The sequence below is a fragment of the Notothenia rossii genome, assembly GCF_949606895.1.
Source record: "Notothenia rossii genome assembly, chromosome: 7".
Lineage (NCBI taxonomy): Eukaryota > Metazoa > Chordata > Actinopteri > Perciformes > Nototheniidae > Notothenia > Notothenia rossii.
In genome coordinates, this window is record NC_136905.1 from 85,540,615 (window position 1) to 85,561,086 (window position 20,472).

The 20,472-nt window shown below is 45.9% G+C and overlaps 1 protein-coding gene across 1 annotated transcript in view; it reads left to right on the forward strand.

The window, feature by feature from the left end:
- The first annotated feature begins 1,310 nt into the window (after positions 1 to 1,310).
- The window catches only part of baz1a (bromodomain adjacent to zinc finger domain, 1A), a 50,593-nt gene continuing 31,431 nt past the window's right edge, over positions 1,311 to 20,472 (forward strand). The window contains exons 1-14 of the mRNA XM_079693863.1: positions 1,311 to 1,520; positions 1,816 to 1,930; positions 2,732 to 3,010; positions 6,973 to 7,095; positions 7,747 to 7,905; positions 9,680 to 9,778; positions 9,880 to 9,967; positions 10,302 to 10,415; positions 12,369 to 12,581; positions 14,437 to 14,532; positions 14,907 to 15,045; positions 15,444 to 15,575; positions 16,838 to 17,158; positions 17,253 to 17,418. Of these exons, the coding sequence (XP_079549989.1) occupies positions 1,818 to 1,930; positions 2,732 to 3,010; positions 6,973 to 7,095; positions 7,747 to 7,905; positions 9,680 to 9,778; positions 9,880 to 9,967; positions 10,302 to 10,415; positions 12,369 to 12,581; positions 14,437 to 14,532; positions 14,907 to 15,045; positions 15,444 to 15,575; positions 16,838 to 17,158; positions 17,253 to 17,418 (2,042 nt within the window). The 5' untranslated portion in view covers positions 1,311 to 1,520; positions 1,816 to 1,817. The remainder of the gene's footprint in view (positions 1,521 to 1,815; positions 1,931 to 2,731; positions 3,011 to 6,972; positions 7,096 to 7,746; positions 7,906 to 9,679; positions 9,779 to 9,879; positions 9,968 to 10,301; positions 10,416 to 12,368; positions 12,582 to 14,436; positions 14,533 to 14,906; positions 15,046 to 15,443; positions 15,576 to 16,837; positions 17,159 to 17,252; positions 17,419 to 20,472) is intronic.

Sequence of the window (20,472 nt, forward strand, 5' to 3'; positions counted from 1 at the left end):
CTAACAAAGCACTTATATACTAATAAAGGGCTGGCTTTCTAAATGCCAGTTGAGTAGCACTTGAAATGTTTGGCTCTATGAAACCTGATGTACTTATATGATTCTGTTTTCTTAAAGGTTGTATCTTCCTGGTCGAATGCACTTATTGTAAGTCGCTTTGGATAAAAGCGTCAGCTAAATGCAATGTAATGTAATGTAATGTAATGTATCATATCTCTATATATATATCTATATATCTATAGCATGTATCATATCTCTATATATCTATAGCATGTATCATATCTATATCTATAGCATGTATCATATATCTATAGCATGTATCATATATCTATAGCATGTATCATATATCTATAGCATGTATCATATATATATCTATAGCATGTATCATATCTATATCTATAGCATGTATCTGTGCAAAAGGAGCCCGGAGCAAGTATTGAGTACATAAATGAACAAACATTGGTCAGGGCCGGCCCTGGGATAGATTGATAGATACTTTATTGATCCTGATTTGGGAAATTCATTCGTCACAGAAGAAGAAGTGTGTTCAGACTTTATAATACAATACTTAAAATACTTCAAAAAGTGGAAAAGAGAATGATCAATTAAAAATAAAATGGAAAAATATGACATCAAATATCAACAATATACAATCTTCTGGATAATTAAAACACTACAGCAGTGAGTGTAGCGTTTACAAGGTGAGTTACAGGCCGTTTCCTCGCGAAGTGAAATAACGTGATGACGCATGGCCTCGTGCTGTCACTCTGCGTCATCACGTTCCCGCTTCCTGCCGTTACTCCTCTTACGTCCCCGCTCCGTTTCGTCACTCACCGCGGGCCTCCTCACAGTTTCCAGGGCAACCATTGGCTGGTGAAGGAGCGGCGGGACGGCAGACCAACCGGCGCTGAGGAGGAACATCGAAGCCCCGCCCACCCACTCACTCCGCGCGGTGCGTTCAGGGACATGGCCAAGATCCGGAACAAACAAAGTAACTTGTTTTCTGTCAATCACAAATTAAACTATCACCTTTATAAGTATTAATATCTTACTTATTGTGAGTCGCTTTGGATGAAAGCGCTGGCCTAATGTAATGTAAGGTCTATTTATACTTTCTATTGTTTGTACTCATGTATGTGTTTGTGTTGCTACGACAACTGAACTTCTACGGTTCCATAAGTACAACATAAATAAATGAATATACAAATGTAAAGTATAATACAAATTAGTTAGTGATTTGCCGAATGTAAAAGTATTTTATTTAAAACTATTTACCCACATACAAATGTTTAATATAATACACAAAGTAACACCCGTTGTTCTTCACTGATGTGTGTATAACAGTCTATGATAACAGTCGGTAGAGTGGAGCACTGCAGTTTCCCAGCTCCAGCAGGGTCCCTGAAGCATCTGAAAGTTAGTCAACAGAGCAGCTCCGGCTCAGCGCAGATCCACCGGGACTTTCCTCCGGTTTCTATCGATTTGTTCCGCGGATCTTCCGTCCACAGCCTCATAACTCGGTAAAGTCCTCCAGGCCCAGATTCCCCGGAGGAGTACCGAGAGCCAGCGGCGGTAGAGAGGCTGAAAGTGGTCGAGGGGAGCCGGTCAAAGTGCTGCCTCTCTGGGCTCCATGTGCAGATTATCACTAACAAAAGACCCGCCAGAAGGCTCTCTTCTCCCGCCGCTTCTCTCCGTGTTTCTCCGGTCTCTCGGTCCAGAGACCCGGTTCACCTGGTTCTGGACTTTTAGGGTTGTTTATCCGCACTTTGTGTCCCGGTTCGGACTCTCTGACCCGGTTCCCTCTCTTCTCCACAGAGATGCCGCTGCTCCACAGGAAAGCTTTCATCAGACAGAAACCTCCCGAGGACCTGAGGCCCGAGGAGGAGGTGTTCCTCTGCAAGATCACTCACGAGATCTTCAGGGGATACGAGTGAGTACCTGGGTCCCCTCACCTGTCTGTCTCACCTGTCCTCTCTCACCTGTCCTCCCCTCTCACCTGTCCCCCTCTCACATGTCCCTTTTAAACAGCTCTGTTAAGCTTGCAGTAACGTCTTCTTTCAGACTGACAGGGACACGTTGTGTCCTCAGGTGCTGTACAGGTGAAAAGTGGACAGGTGTAGTGTTAGCCTGAAGTTAGCCTAGCTCAAGCTGTTAGCTGTGTTGGCTAACGTTATCATATTAGCTCAGGCCTGCTGTCACTGACACTGATGTCAATAAAGTTGACCTCACCTGCTCAGGGTCAGCAGGTGAGGTCAGCAGGTGAGGTCAGAGGTCAGCAGGTTCGAACACACTTCAACCCATTAAGTATATCTGACCCTCTTTGAGCTGAAACACACGTATTTATAAACCTGAAGGATAACAGGATTTATTATAACATATAACAACATGTCTGCTCTGATTGGTTAGCTGGCTCTGTTGTGATTGGTCAAAAGCTTAGAGATGTCCCGCCCCTTAGCCTATCACCTACAATGGGTTAAATGACGTCTCACTCCTTGGTGATTATAAACAATGTCTCACTCCTCTCTCTCACTCCTCAGTGATGTTAGACAGATATCTCACTCTCTCCTCTCACTCCTCTCACTCCTGCATGTCTCACTCTCCTCAGTGATTTCTTTGAGCCACCTTCCTGTGTAACAGCCTGATGTGGAGCTGTGTTTAAATGATGTCTCTCTCCTCAGTGATATTAAACAGTGTCTCACTCTCTCTCACTCCTCTCACTCTCTCTCCTCAGTGATTTCTTTGAGCGTACCATCCTGTGTAACAGCCTGGTGTGGAGCTGCTCTCTGACGGGGCGCTCCAGCCTCACCTACCTGGAGGCTCTGGAGAGTGAGCGCAGAGCCAGGCTGTCTCTGCAGAGCTTCTCTCAGGTGCTCCTGGTGCCTCTGCTGCACCTGGCGGCTCTGAGCCGTCGCGCCAGGCTGAGTGAGCTCTGTGAGGACGTGCACTCCTTCGTGAAGGACCGCTACTTCCCCGGGGAGACGCTGGACGTCACGGTGCGCAACGGGACCAGGTAGATACAGAGATATTTCAAAGGTGTTCTCATCATATGCTCAGCAGCTGCAGGGTAGAACGTCTTCTGACCTGAGCTCCTCCCACAATGCAACATGTATCACAACACATAGTGAGTAGAGCTGGTTCGCACGGTGCGGAACAAGGTGAAGCACAAGGCGAAAAGTAAACTAACACTGAACTAAAATGAAAAAAAGGCAGATTAATTTATGAATCCCAAATGAGTTCCCCGGGAGACCAGGTGTACCATATCATCTTTAACATGTAACTGCTCCACCTGTTAGCAGACAGTTGCTCACGCTGTCACACCTCATTCACACCAACGCAACTCCGGTTCAAGCTCCGTGCTAGAGCTTTTCAGGTTCAGAACCGGTTCTTCGGTGTAGCTCCGGCTCTTTTCACACCGCCCAGAGTCCGACTGGTGCTGCGTCATTGCGTCATCGTTTGCGTCATGACGTAACCGTTTGCGTGCCTGCTTCATAAAGCCAAACCGCGCGGAAACCCCTCACAGCTGACACCGACAACAACAACACCGACAACAACAACAAGGGCTGATTGTGTTGAAGCGCTACTCGTTTCGCTCCGTCGAAACGAAATGGGACGACTTTACTACCAACTTTACAGTCGTTACATGCTACATCCAAAACTGCTTTACAATCGTAATCATCAACTTCAACGACGGTTCCGATTCCCCCGCCTCGACGTAAGCGTGACGTATGCGGTGCTTTTGCTGTAGCCGGAAAAAATGTTGGTGCTTGAAATGAACCGGATTCCGGAGCTAAGAGGCTGCTCCGCTGCGGTGTGAACAGGAAAACCCGGTGCTTTTCAAGCTCCAGCTCCGAACCGGCCCTGAAACACCGTTGGTGTGAATGAGGTATCAGAGACTTCCTGACTCACATCACATAATAACCTGAGAGGCTCCAGCAGCATCCTCTGTGCTCCAGTCAGTCCTCTCAGTGAACACAGAGCTACAGACCAGAGGCCTGTGCTACAAAGCTGGTTCAACTTAACCTGGATATGTTTGAGTTAGCCGGTTGGCCTAATCCAAAACATACGCGCTCTCTCTAAACGGTCCTACGACGCTGGATATCAAGTGGATCGCTCAAGCCAGCCGTGCCCTATCTAGTTAGGTGCGCGTTCACATGAAAGGGGTGGTATCTGGAGCATTCGACCAATCACAAACATGGAGAAGCGTACTGACAGCGCAGCGTCATACTTCCTTGCAAGATGGCGACGCGGGCGAATGCCGGAACGCAGCGAACGCTGATCTCCTAGAAATTAAGGACGCTTTATCCAGCATTACCAAGGATATAAGTGACTTCAATAAGACCCGAAAGGATGACGGCATAACAATTAAAAAAACTGCTGGAAACGATCGGAAGCATGGAGAGGATTATGAAGGAACAAGACGAGAAGATTGTCACGCTGGAGAGAAGGATCGAGGAGCTTGAACAGCAAACCCGGAAAGAGGATGTTATCGTGACCGGATTAAAAATCATAAAATCATATTCCCAGGTAGTGAAAGGAGATTCTGCGCCTTCCGACAGAGACGGACATGATTCGGTCGAAACACAGGTAGGGATGTCCCGATCCGATTCCGATCATTTGATTTTGACAATTTGCCGATACCGATTTTTCCCGATCCGATCTTTATGCAATGCATTAAGAGAAAAAAAAGCATTCAAGTTGTCCCTTAAGGTTATTTTTTTATTTAAATTGGATATTCTATCCAACATGGATATAGCTTCTTTCTTTCACAGCAGCATTGGATCAGTTCAGTTGTGCAGCATTGGATCAAAACTAAATAAAGCTTTCAGTACTCGTTAGCTTACTGCTACAACTAGACACTGCGCCCACTCTGTTGCCAGATTTGAGAGAAATAAGCAGGTCTATGAGAACAAGCCCCAAAGAAGCAACACATACATGATGTTCTGTCATTTGAAACCAAAACTAAGGCCTCAGGATGACTTTAAGACTTGAACATGGGCATTTTTGTTTTGTAACATTGAATACAAAATATAAAAAAAAGTATTTAAAAAAATCCCGATCCCCGATTTTTTTCTCTCCCGATTCCGATCTTTTGAAAATCACGTGATCGGTTCCGATCCCCGATCGCGTGATCGGATCGGGACATCTCTAAACACAGGTGCTCGAGGCACTTAACCCTTTATAACATGTAAAATAACATTACAACGTACCCCAGTCCATCTGCCTACCCTTTAGCAAGTAGGATAGCTTCCAGAAGTTATCGTTTGGCTCAGGGGAGGGGACGCGGATCAGTGAAACTTCCTGCAGACTCGTGGGGACTCAGAGCCGCGGGAGCCGGGAGCCGCGGGTCAACAGCAGACTCAGAGATTCGCAAATCCTGACTCACTGTGCAAAACATAGCAGACTCGTGCGGACTCAGAGCCGTAACCGTATAGCAGCAGATCCAGAGATCCAGCAGACTCGTCCTCATGCACGAGTCAACAGCAGACTCAGATTCGCCAAAATCGCCAAATAACCCTTTTTTTTGTGTGATCAACATTTTTTATTAAAGCAAAAGGCACTGTGTAGCGGAGGTTAATATAACATCAGTTTAATATGCTCCTGAAATGCAACAACTTTTCGGTTTCACCGGTAGGATTTCTACTGTCTTGGTGACTCATATGACTCAAATGACTCGTATGATCCGGATCTCTTCAATGACTGACTCATAAGACTCCGAGAGATGTTGCCATCTCTAATGGCGCGCCGTGCTTGTCCCCGCGTTTTGATTACGTCATCACAACAACACGTTAGGTTACCAAACTTATAGGTGCATGTGTTGTTGTTGAAGGCCTGGCTGTTACAGTCTTTATTTACACTAGTTAGTTGTAGGCCTCCTGGCCTCGATGTTTGTTTGAAAGCACCTTGGCTTTGCTCTGAGTGCACTTTGTTCTAGTTATCCTACAGACAAAAGAAAATGCACTTGATTGGAATTAATGTACTGTATGCATTCAGAAGGGCTGAATAAATGTTTTATGGACCCATAATAGTGATTATTATTTAAGTTTTATATATATATATATATATATATATATATATATATATATTTCTATTAATCACTTTCGGCATTCGGTTTCGGCCAACTGTTTCCCATTCGGTGCACCCCTAATTTGAAGCAACACATGAAGTTGAGGAAACACTCGAGTCAAATGTAATGAAAGTCAGATGGTGTCTTAGACGGGGCAGTGATATCATAAACCTGTTCATGTACGCATTCAAACACTTGTTCTGTTACCAGCTGTATTCACCTTGCAGGTGCAGCTATGTGGCTTTGATCCTGGATCAAGTGTTTAAGTCATGGATGTTTAAAGTTTAACTTCTTCATATGTCTAATATTATAGTTGACTTTTCATTCAGGAAGTATGACGCTGCGCTGTCAGTACGCTTCTCCATGTTTGTGATTGGTCGAATGCTCCAGATACCACCCCTTTCATGTGAACGCTCCTAACTAGATAGGACACGGCTGGCTTGAGCGATCCACTTGATAACCAGCGTCGTAGGACCGTTTAGCGAGAGCGCGTATGTTTTGGATTAGACCAACCGGCTCACTCAAACATATCCAGGTTAGGTTGAACCAGCTTCGTAGTACAGGCCTCTGGAGTGATGTTCCATGTTGTTGTTTGTTTCTCTTGTGTGTTGATGTTCCATGTTGTTGTTTGTTTCTCTTGTGTGTTGATGTTCCATGTTGTTGTTTTTTTCTCTTGTGTGTTGATGTGTGTCTGTTGATGTTCCACATGGAGCTGCTGTGATGGTCCATGTTGTTGTTTGTTTCTCATGTGTTGATGTTTGTCTGTTGATGTTCCACATGGAGCATCTCAGACTTCCTCTGATCACTAAAGTGTTATCCTATTGTCTATCGTATCATAAAAATACTGGCAGTGTGTACGAGTGTGCTGCACCTTCTAATGACTCTATGAATGTGTGTGTGTGTGTCAGACATGTGTGTGAGGTGCTGCAGGTTAGCTCTCCTCACTCGAGCGCTAGCGGAGCTCCAGCAGCTAACGGTCAATCTAAAGCAGCCGGCGACGACGACTCCATCGTGATCAGCGACAGCGACGAGTATTTATATATAAAATATAACAACGTGTCTGCTCTGATTGGTTAGCTGGCTCTGTTGTGATTGGTCAACAGCTTAGAGATGTCCCTCCCCTTAGCATATCACCTAAAATGGGTTAATTTATGTCTCACTCCTTGGTGATTATAAACAATGTCTCACTCCTTGGTGATTATAAACAATGTCTCACTCCTTGGTGATTATAAACAATGTCTCACTCCTTGGTGATTATAAACAATGTCTCACTCCTTGGTGATTATAAACAATGTCTCACTCCTCTCATTCCTCAGTGATGTAAAACAGATATCTCACTCTCTCCTCTCACTCCTCTCTCCTGTATGTCTCACTCTCTCTGTACCGATTTATTTGAGCGCACCTTCCTGGTGTGGAGCTGCTCTCTGACGGGACGCTCCTCTCTTCTCAGTGATATTAAACAGGATGTCTCACTCCTCATGTCTCACTCCTCTCACTGTAGTGATTTCTTTGAGCGCAATACAAGTGTTATCATATTGTAAAAATACTGGCAGTGTCTACGAGTGTGCTGCAACTTCTAATGACTATGAATGTGTGTGCGTGTGTGTGTGCGTGTGTGTGTGTGTGCGTGTGTTCGTGTGTGTGCGTGTGTTCGTGTGTGTGCGTGTGTGTGTGTGTGTCAGACATGTGTGTGAGGTGCTGCAGGTTAGCTCTCCTCACTCGAGCGCTAACGGAGCTGCAGCAGCTAACGGTCACGCTAAAGCAGCCGGCGGCGACGACTCCATCGTGATCAGTGACAGCGACGAGGAGAGCAGCGCCTTCCAGAGTCCCAAGAGCAACGGGTCAGTGGGGTCAGGGGTCAGTGTGGTTAGGGGGTCAGTGTGGTTAGGGGGTCAGTGTGGTTAGGGGGTCAGTGTGGTTAGGGGGTCAGGGGGTCAGTGTGGTTAGGGGGTCAGTGTGGTTAGGGGGTCAGTGTGGTTAGAGGGTCAGGGGGTCAGTGTGGTTAGGGGGTCAGGGGGTCAGTGTGGTTAGGGGGTCAGAGGGTCAGTGTGGTTAGGGGTCAGTGTGGTCAGGGGGTCAGTGTGGTTAGGGGGTCAGAGGGCCAGGGGGTCAGAGGGGTTAGGGGTCAGTGTGGTTAGGGGGTCAGGGGGTCAGTGTGGTTAGAGGGTCAGGGGGTCAGTGTGGTTAGGGGGTCAGAGGGCCAGGGGGTCAGTGTGGTTAGGGGGTCAGAGGGTCAGGGGGTCAGTGTGGTTAGGGGTCAGTGTGGTTAGGGGGTCAGTGTGGTTAGGGGGTCAGTGTGGTTAGAGGGTCAGTGTGGTTAGGGGGTCAGTGTGGTTAGAGGGTCAGGGGGTCAGTGTGGTTAGGGGGTCAGTGTGGTTAGGGGTCAGTGTGGTCAGGGGGTCAGTGTGGTTAGGGGGTCAGTATGGTTAGGGGTCAGTGTGGTCAGGGGGTCAGTGTGGTCAGAGGGTCAGGGGTCAGTGTGGTTAGAGGGTCAGGGGTCAGTGTGGTTAGAGGGTCAGGGGTCAGTGTGGTTAGAGGGTCAGGGGGTCAGTGTGGTTAGGGGGCCAGTGTGGTTAGGGGTCAGTGTGGTTAGGGGGTCAGAGGGCCAGGGGTCAGTGTGGTCAGGGGGTCAGTGTGGTTAGGGGGTCAGTGTGGTTAGGGGGTCAGAGGGCCAGGGGTCAGTGTGGTCAGGGGGTCAGTGTGGTTAGGGGGTCAGTGTGGTTAGGGGGTCAGAGGGCCAGGGGTCAGTGTGGTCAGGGGGTCAGTGTGGTTAGGGGGTCAGAGGGCCAGGGGTCAGTGTGGTCAGGGGGTCAGTGTGGTTAGGGGGTCAGAGGGCCAGGGGTCAGTGTGGTTAGGGGGTCAGTGTGGTCAGTGTGGTCAGAGGGTCAGGTGGTCAGTGTGGTTAGTGTGGTCAGTTTGGTCAGTGTGGTCAGGTGGTCAGTGTGGTCAGTTTGGTCAGGGGGTCAGAGGGTCAGGGGGTCAGTGTGGTTAGGGGGCCAGTGTGGTTAGGGGGTCAGAGGGCCAGGGGTCAGTGTGGTTAGGGGGTCAGTGTGGTCAGTGTGGTCAGAGGGTCAGGTGGTCAGTTTGGTCAGTGTGGTCAGGTGGTCAGTGTGGTCAGTTTGGTCAGTCTGGTCAGGGGGTCAGAGGGTCAGGGGGTCAAAGATAGACAGGTCTACAGAAAGATTGAAAAGTTGAAATATTACAGAAAAAATATCTTGCTTTTTTTTCTGAATATTTTTAAAATAAATATGGATTATTTATTTTAAATGAATAATGAACATTTGATGCGAGGAGGAAAAGTATTTGATTTCCAAAACATTGATACAATTTAAGAAGCAGACACAAGTCCTTTTTTTAATATATGAATATGTATGAAACCCTTTCCAGTGGTGTAGTAGCCTTTAGTGTCTCCAGAGGGAGCTGCTGTGTTCCTATTAATAACACAGAAAACACCACCATCTACCTCACAGAGGGAGAGGTGCACTCTGGGTAATGTAGCCAGGGAAAGTGTGCAGTAAAGAAAGATATCTCTGTTTCTGCATCGCTCTGCTTCCTCTGTTTTTGGAAACTGTCAATGAGTGATACAGTGGTGTGTGTGTGTGTGTGTGTGTGTAGCAAGAAGAAGCCTCTGAACCCGTCAGTGTTTAAGTACATGGTGAGGATGCTGAAGGACCAACACAGCCAGTCCTTCACTGTGAAAGCCAATCAGATGAGGTGAGGAGCCGCACAGCTGTTCAGTAACGCTAACACATGCTAACGGTACCCAAAACATGAAGATCATAACGCTGTGTGTGTTTCTGTGTGCGTGTGTTCAGTCGCAGGAAGAGCAGTGTGTCCAAAGAGAAGCTGAAGCTGCTGTTTAAACAACACTGTGAGCCAAACAACGGCACCATCTCACTCAAGGTGAGACACACACACACACACACACACACACACACACACACACACACACACACACACACACACACACACACACACACACACACCACACACCACACACCACACACCACACACACACACACACACACACACTGCTACACAACAACCAACCAACCTGATGACTTCCTGTGTGTTGATGAGGACTTCCTGTGTGTTGATGAGGACTTCCTGTGTGTTGATGAGGACTTCCTGTGTGTTGATGAGGACTTCCTGTGTGTTGATGATTACTTCCTGCATGTTGATGATGACTTCCTGTGTGTTGATGATGATTTCCTGTGTGTTGATGCTTCCTCTCTAGCCCTCCTCAGTGCTGAAGTACCGGCTCGCTGAACAGAGTTTCTCTCAGTTCTTCCCTGACGACCCCCCCATGTTCCCCTTCAGCCCTAAAGCTGCACGGAGCTCACCTGCACAGGTAACACTCTGATAGATCAGAGGTAACGCTCTGACAGACTGTTCATGTATATATCACATGTTGTGTTAATGTCTATATCACATGTTGTGTTAATGTCTATATCACATGTTGTGTTCATGTCTATATCACATGTTGTGTTCATGTCTATATCACATGTTGTGTTCATGTATATATCACATGTTGTGTTCATGTCTATATCACATGTTGTGTTCATGTCTATATCACATGTTGTGTTCATGTCTATATCACATGTTGTGTTCATGTCTATCACATGTTGTGTTCATGTCTATATCACATGTTGTGTTCATGTATATATCACATGTTGTGTTCATGTCTATATCACATGTTGTATTAATGTATATATCACATGTTGTATTAATGTCTATATCACATGTTGTGTTAATGTCTATATCACATGTTGTATTAATTTCTATATCACATGTTGTGTTAATGTCTATATCAAATGTTGTGTTCATTTCTATATCACATGTTGTGTTCATGTCTATATCACATGTTGTATTCATGTCTATATCAAATGTTGTGTTCATGTCTATATCACATGTTGTATTAATGTCTATATCACATGTTGTATTAATGTCTATATCACATGTTGTGTTCATGTCTATCACATGTTGTGTTCATGTCTATATCACATGTTGTGTTCATTTCTATATCACATGTTGTGTTCATGTCTATATCACATGTTGTGTTCATGTCTATATCACATGTTGTGTTCATGTCTATATCACATGTTGTGTTCATGTCTATATCACATGTTGTGTTCATGTCTATATCACATGTTGTATTAATGTCTATATCACATGTTGTATTAATGTCTATATCACATGTTGTGTTCATGTCTATATCACATGTTGTGTTCATGTCTATATCACATGTTGTGTTCATGTCTATATCACATGTTGTGTTCATGTCTATATCACATGTTGTATTCATGTCTATATCACATGTTGTGTTCATGTATATATCACATGTTGTGTTCATGTCTATATCACATGTTGTGTTCATGTCTATATCACATGTTGTGTTCATGTATATATCACATGTTGTGTTCATGTCTATCACATGTTGTGTTCATGTCTATATCACATGTTGTGTTCATGTCTATATCACATGTTGTGTTCATGTCTATATCACATGTTGTGTTCATGTCTATATCACATGTTGTGTTCATGTCTATATCACATGTTGTGTTCATGTCTATATCACATGTTGTGTTCATGTATATATCACATGTTGTGTTCATGTCTATATCACATGTTGTGTTCATGTCTATATCACATGTTGTATTCATGTCTATATCACATGTTGTGTTCATGTCTATATCACATGTTGTGTTCATTTCTATATCACATGTTGTGTTCATGTCTATATCACATGTTGTGTTCATGTCTATATCACATGTTGTATTCATGTCTATATCACATGTTGTGTTCATGTCTATATCACATGTTGTGTTCATGTCTATATCACATGTTGTATTCATGTCTATATCACATGTTGTGTTCATGTCTATCACATGTTGTGTTCATGTCTATATCACATGTTGTGTTCATGTCTATATCACATGTTGTGTTCATGTCTATATCACATGTTGTGTTCATGTCTATATCAAATGTTGTGTTCATTTCTATATCACATGTTGTGTTCATGTCTATATCACATGTTGTGTTCATGTCTATCACATGTTGTGTTCATGTCTATATCACATGTTGTGTTCATGTCTATATCACATGTTGTGTTCATGTCTATATCAAATGTTGTGTTCATTTCTATATCACATGTTGTGTTCATGTCTATATCACATGTTGTGTTCATGTCTATATCACATGTTGTATTCATGTCTATATCACATGTTGTGTTCATGTCTATATCACATGTTGTGTTCATGTCTATATCACATGTGGTATTAATGTAAGTTTATTGTGTTTACAGACGGGCTCTGCGCTGCTGAAGGAGAAGCTGCAGCTGCTGCATCACAGGGAGGAGATGGCGTCTGCAGCTCAGGACAGAAACAGACTGCAGGAGGCCAAGAGGAGAGAGAGGGAGGATAAAGAGAGGATGAAGGAGGAGCAGAGGAGGAGGTTTGAGGAGGAGAAAGTGAAGAGGAGGGAGGAGAAGGAGCAGAGGAAGCTGGAGAAGGACCGGGTCCGTCTTTATATCATAAATATTTATTATACTGCCTATAACGGGGATCTATCATTCACCATCATCTCGTTCTGTATCTCTAACATCACTCTGACATCACTCTAATATCACTCTGGTATCACTCTTAATATCGCTCTGACATCACTCTGATATCACTCTGGTATCACTCTGGTATCACTCTAATATCACTCTGGTATCACTCTAATATCACTCTGACATCACTCTGATATCACTCTGATATCACTCTAATATCACTCTAATATCACTCTGGTATCACTCTAATATCACTCTGACATCACTCTGATATCACTCTGACATCACTCTAATATCACTCTGACATCACTCTGATATCACTCTGACATCACTCTGATATCACTCTGACATCACTCTGACATCACTCTAATATCACTCTGACATCACTCTGACATCACTCTGACATCACTCTAATATCACTCTGGTATCACTCTGATATCACTCTGACATCACTCTGACATCACTCTAATATCACTCTGACATCACTCTGGTATCACTCTAATATCACTCTGACATCACTCTGATATCACTCTGACATCACTCTAATATCACTCTGACATCACTCTAATATCACTCTGACATCACTCTGATATCACTCTGACATCACTCTGACATCACTCTAATATCACTCTGACATCACTCTGACATCACTCTGACATCACTCTGACATCACTCTAATATCACTCTGGTATCACTCTGATATCACTCTGACATCACTCTGACATCACTCTAATATCACTCTGGTATCACTCTAATATCACTCTGGTATCACTCTAATATCACTCTGACATCACTCTGACATCACTCTAATATCACTCTGGTATCACTCTAATATCACTCTGGTATCACTCTAATATCACTCTGACATCACTCTGATATCACTCTGATATCACTCTGACATCACTCTGACATCACTCTAATATCACTCTGATATCACTCTAATATCACTCTGACATCACTCTGATATCACTCTGACATCACTCTGACATCACTCTGACATCACTCTAATATCACTCTGGTATCACTCTGATATCACTCTGGTATCACTCTAATATCACTCTGACATCACTCTGACATCACTCTGGTATCACTCTAATATCACTCTGACATCACTCTGACATCACTCTGGTATCACTCTAATATCACTCTGACATCACTCTGACATCACTCTGGTATCACTCTAATATCACTCTGACATCACTCTGACATCACTCTAATATCACTCTGGTATCACTCTGACATCACTCTAATATCACTCTGATATCACTCTAATATCACTCTGGTATCACTCTAATATCACTCTGACATCACTCTGACATCACTCTAATATCACTCTGGTATCACTCTAATATCACTCTGGTATCACTCTAATATCACTCTGACATCACTCTGATATCACTCTGATATCACTCTGACATCACTCTGACATCACTCTAATATCACTCTGATATCACTCTAATATCACTCTGGTATCACTCTAATATCACTCTAATATCACTCTGGTATCACTCTAATATCACTCTGACATCACTCTAATATCACTCTGACATCACTCTGACATCACTCTGGTATCACTCTGACATCACTCTGACATCACTCTGACATCACTCTGGTATCACTCTGACATCACTCTGACATCACTCTGACATCACTCTGGTATCACTCTGATATCCCTCTGGTATCACTCTGACATCACTCTGACATCACTCTGGTATCACTCTAATATCCCTCTGACATCCCTCTGACATCACTCTGACATCACTCTAATATCACTCTGACATCACTCTGACATCACTCTGACATCACTCTGATGATCTGACAGGAGAGAGAGAAGCTGAAAGAGGAGAAGAAGAAGTATGCGGAGCGTCTGAAGCTGTGGAGCAAACCCCGAGAGGACATGGAGTGTGAGGACCTGAAGGTCAGTGAACGCACCACGGAGACCTCAGTCCAGATCTTGTTTGATATTTAAATTCATGATGTGTGTTCATGTCTGTCTGCTCTGTACTAATAAAGTTAATATTGAATGAGGGCTTGGCGATAGAACGATGTAATCGATAAACAGAGTTTTAAACAGAACATTTGGAGTGACAGGAACTGTTATAATAGTCAGAACTTTAATGATTTCAGTGTAAAGCGGTGATGGTTCTGGTGAATGTTTGTCGTGCATTAGAACCACCACTTGTGAGGTCAAGAGGAGAACCTATAAACTGTGATTATGGATGGTTCTGATTATACACAGTGATACCTACGGAACCCACACATTAGTCACGGCTCTCCCCCTGTGTTCTGCAGGATCTCCCCCTCCCGGTTCCGGTGAGAACCCGTCTGCCAGCCGGTTTGTTCGGAGACGCTCTGCTGGTTCTGGAGTTCCTGCGGGCCTTCGGAGAAATCTACGGCCTGAAGGACGAGTTCCCCGACGGAGTCTCTCTGGGTGAGGAACCTTAGTTACACCTGACAGAACCCTGAGGTTCCTCTGATCTGTTACCACAGCAGAACCCTGAGGTTCCTCTGATCTCTTACCACAGCAGAACCCTGAGGTTCCTCTGATCTGTTACCACAGCAGAACCCTGAGGTTCCTCTGATCTCTTACCACAGCAGAACCCTGAGGTTCCTCTGATCTGTTACCACAGCAGAACCCTGAGGTTCCTCTGATCTGTTACCACAGCAGAACCCTGAGGTTCCTCTGATCTGTTACCACAGCAGAGTCCTCTGAGCATGTCGTTGAATCCACAGAGTGCACGTGAGCCTCTCTGGATGGAGCGTCTAACCCTTTCTCCCTCTCTCTCTCTCCCTCCCCCCCCCCCCCTCTCTCTCGCTCTCCCCCCTCAGAGGTTCTGGAGGAGGCTCTGGTGGGCTCTGATCCAGAAGGCCCTCTGTGTGAGATGCTCTTCTTCTTCCTGTCGGCCATCTTTCAGGCTCTGGACGAGGAGCAGGAGGACCTGGCTAAAGACCAGGCAGAAGGTGTGTGTGTGTGTGTGTGTGTGTGTGTGTGTGTGTGTGTGTGTGTGTGTGTGTGTGTGTGTGTGTGTGTGTGTGTGTGTGTGTGTGTGTGTGTGTGTGTGTGTGTGTGTGTGTGTGTGTGTGTGTGTGTGTGTGTGTGTGTGTGTGTGTGTGTGTGTGTGTGTGTGTGTGTGTGTGTGTGTGTGTGTGTGTGTGTGTGTGTGTGTGTGTGTGTGTGTGTGTGTGTGTGTGTGTGTGGACCTCACAGAGACTCTCTGTGTGTATAACAGTGTGTGTGGACCTCACAGAGACTCTCTGTGTGTATAACAGTGTGTGTGGACCTCACAGAGGCTCTGTGTGTATAACTGTGTGTGTGGACCTCACAGAGGCTCTGTGTGTATAACAGTGTGTGTGTGTGTGTGGACCTCACAGAGGCTCTGTGTGTATAACAGTGTGTGTGGACCTCACAGAGGCTCTGTGTGTATAACAGTGTGTGTGGACCTCACAGAGACTCTGTGTGTATAACAGTGTGTGTGGACCTCACAGAGGCTCTGTGTGTATAACAGTGTGTGTGGACCTCACAGAGGCTCTGTGTGTATAACTGTGTGTGTGTGTGTGTGGACCTCACAGAGACTCTGTGTGTATAACAGTGTGTGTGGACCTCACAGAGACTCTGTGTGTATAACAGTGTGTGTGGACCTCACAGAGGCTCTGTGTGTATAACAGTGTGTGTGGACCTCACAGAGACTCTGTGTGTATAACAGTGTGTGTGGACCTCACAGAGACTCTGTGTGTATAACTGTGTGTGTGTGTGGACCTCACAGAGACTCTGTGTGTATAACAGTGTGTGTGGACCTCACAGAGGCTCTGTGTGTATAACAGTGTGTGTGTGTGTGTGTGTGGACCTCACAGAGACTCTGTGTATAACAGTGTGTGTGTGTGTGTGTGGACCTCACAGAGACTCTGTGTATAACAGTGTGTGTGTGTGTGTGGACCTCACAGAGACTCTGTGTATAACAGTGTGTGTGTGTGTGTGGACCTCACAGAGACTCTGTGTATAACAGTGTGTGTGGACCTCACAGAGACTCTGTGTGTATAACAGTGTGTGTGGACCTCACAGAGACTCTGTGTATAACAGTGTGTGTGTGGACCTCACAGAGGCTCTGTGTGTATAACAGTGTGTGTGTGTGGACCTCACAGAGACTCTGTGTGTATAACAGTGTGTGTGTGTGTGTGTGTGGACCTCACAGAGACAAGGGGTATAACAGTGTGTGTGTGTTTAGGCCTCACAGAGGCCCTGGACGATGACTCTGATTCGCCGCAGTCGGCTCTGAGCGCTGCCTCCTCATTGGCCGGCTGCTGGCCCCAGCTGACGCAGGGCTCCAGTCTGAAGCAGCTGGACCTGGACAGCTGCACGCTCTCTGAGATCCTGAGGCTCCACATCGTGGCGTCCGGCGGCGACGGCTCGCACGGGAACGCTAAGTTCAGATACCAGAAGCAGGGCGGCTTCACGCTGATGGACGACCCGTGTGTCGAGCTGCGATTGGCCGAGCCGGCGCTGATGAAGAGGCTGAGCAGCTGCTCCGTGTACGACCTGACGCCAGGTGAGGCAGGAGATACTCAAGTTACTCTGGCATCGTCCTGCCGGTGTGTTATTGTTGTGTTATTAGTAATCGTTGTTGTTGTTGTTGTGTCCAGGGGAGAAGCTGCGGATCCTGCAGGCTCTGGTGGGGAAGCTGCTAACGTTAGCATCCTGCAGAGATGTGATCGAGGACTGTGTCGAGGATCAGAGGTCATCGAGACAGGAGCTGAGAGAGATCAGAGCGGAGCAGCACAAGAGAGAGAGAGAGGAGGCTGCCTACAAGTACATACTATATATTTATATATATATATACTGTCATACACAACATGTACAGGGAGGAGGCTGTCTACTAGGCATGGGCGGTATCATGTTTTTCATACCGTCATACCTTGCTGACATCATACCGTGGTATACGGTATATGACGGTATCAGTCCCAATTTAAGGGGTAATTTCTCCCCCCAAATTTTTTTTTACTCACTATATCAACAGCCAGCCCCACCAAAAATATTTTCCGCCAGCCGCCACTGACGGTATGACTTAGGTCGACTTGAGCGAGGTGGCGTTCGGCGGCAAATAGATGTTTAGAACGGTATATTATATGTTCGGTGTAAAATGCAGCCCGAGCCGGTAGACGCTCGCAAAGTGCCGCGACGTGCGCGCAAGTGCAAAACAAGGGCTGCATACATGACACATTGTGCAAATGGAACATTTTGAGATCGGATACAGGACGCGTTTGTAGATGTCCGACGTTGTTTCCATAGTGAGCTAAGTTAACAATATATCATCAAACATAAACATTTTCCGGGAGTAAATACTTGACTTATTGAATAAAGTTTGCTATATTCACTAACTAGTTTGGCAATATTATTCCGTGCATGTGTTAAAAACCTTATTTCCATTTGATCCATTGGATTACTCGCGTGAATGTTTAGCACGTAAATGCTTTCGTTTTTAAAACCGTCCGACCTCGACTACAAAACCATCAACCAGTTGCATAGGATTAAAAAATGTCAACACTCACTCACCCCGTCTTAAACATTCCCAAAGAAGTGCCTCCGTCTCTCGTTGTGCTGGATGAAGTCACTGGCGACGAGTAAACCCAAAATAGTCCCAAACAGGCGTAGAGGCATTTTTCTTTTTTACTAGTTGTCCGAGATCGGGGCCGGCAAATGCTGCCGCCATCTTGCTCAGCTCAGCTCTGTGCTGAGCTCTGAGAGCGGGAAAGACGGACTGCCCTCCCCTGCCCTCTGCTGGCGCGTGCTGTGCATTACAACCAATGTCGTCCGTGTCAAAACTCCGTGTCAGTGGAATAGAATGAAACGCATCTATGATTTGGCGCACAGTCTGTGACGTCACGGTATTGAAAATCATACCGACGGGATTTCGAAATACCCTGGTATACCGTCATACCGCCCAAGCCTACTGCCTACAAGTACACACTATATACCGTATTTTCCGGACTATAAGTCGCTCCTGAGTATAAGTCGCATCAGCCAATAAATGCGTCGTGAAGAGGAAAAAAACGTATATAGGTCGCACCGGACTATAAGTCGTATTTATTCAGATATTTATTTTCAAATCCAAGCCAATAACAGACATTTACGGTAAACTGGAAAGGGAAGTTATTAACTACACAGGTCCGGTATGTTAACGCAACACATACCTTCTACCTGGAGGCTGGCTCTGCGAGTCGGGCTAGGGTGGCATGCTTCTACCCCTTGACGCGCTCCGACGGAGGACTGCTGGGACAGACGGGGCATCTCGGACGCACCCACTGAGCATTCGGCCGCTGGGCTGGTAGGGGTGGACCCTGCGCCGCACCGGACACAAGACGGCGGGCTAACAACAGACGGCTAACAAGCTAACAAGACGGCTAACAACAGATGGCTAACAAGCAGCTAACCCGGAAGAACCGTCCGCTCTCTTCTTCGTTTTTTTCGGTGGTACAGGGGCAGCATATAGTTGTCACAAGCCTAGAGCGCCCTCTGGTGGCTGTAGACGGTTCATGTCAGTCAGCATGAATTGACATTTAAAACATATATACGTCGCTCCTGACTATAAGTCGCAGGACCAGCCAAACTAGGAAAAAAAGTGCGACTTATAGTCCGGAAAATACGGTATATATATATATATATACTGTCATACACAACATGTACAGGGAGGAGGCTGCCTACAAGTACACACTATATATACTATATACCACGCCCCCTAGCTGTGATATACTGACCATATACCACGCTCCCTAGCTGTGATATACTGACCATATACCACGCCCCCTAGCTGTGATATACTGAGCATATACCACGCCCCCTAGCTGTGATATAATGACCATATACCACGCCCCCTAGCTGTGATATACTGACCATATACCACGCCCCCTAGCTGTGATCTACTGACCATATACCACGCCCCCTAGCTGTGATATACTGACCATATACCACGCTCCCTAGCTGTGATATACTGAGCATATACCACGCCCCCTAGCTGTGATATACTGACCATATACCACGCCCCCTAGCTGTGATATACTGACCATACACCACGCCCCCTAGCTGTGATATACTGAGCATATACCACGCCCCCTAGCTGTGATATACTGACCATATACCACGCCCCCTAGCTGTGATATACTGACCATATACCACGCTCCCTAGCTGTGATATACTGACCATATACCACGCCCCCTAGCTGTGATATACTGAGCATATACCACGCCCCCTAGCTGTGATATACTGAGCATATACCACGCCCCCTAGCTGTGATCTACTGACCATATACCACGCCCCCTAGCTGTGATATACTGACCATATACCACGCTCCCTAGCTGTGATATACTGACCATATACCACGCCCCCTAGCTGTGATATACTGAGCATATACCACGCCCCCTAGCTGTGATATAATGACCATATACCACGCCCCCTAGCTGTGATATACTGACCATATACCACGCCCCCTAGCTGTGATATACTGACCATATACCACGCCCCCTAGCTGTGATATACTGACCATACACCACGCCCCCTAGCTGTGATATACTGAGCATATACCACGCCCCCTAGCTGTGATATACTGACCATATACCACGCCCCCTAGCTGTGATATACTGAGCATATACCACGCCCCCTAGCTGTGATATACTGACCATACACCACGCCCCCTAGCTGTGATATACTGAGCATATACCACGCCCCCTAGCTGTGATATACTGACCATATACCACGCCCCCTAGCTGTGATATACTGACCATATACCACGCCCCCTAGCTGTGATATACTGACCATATACCACGCCCCCTAGCTGTGATATACTGAGCATATACCACGCCCCCTAGC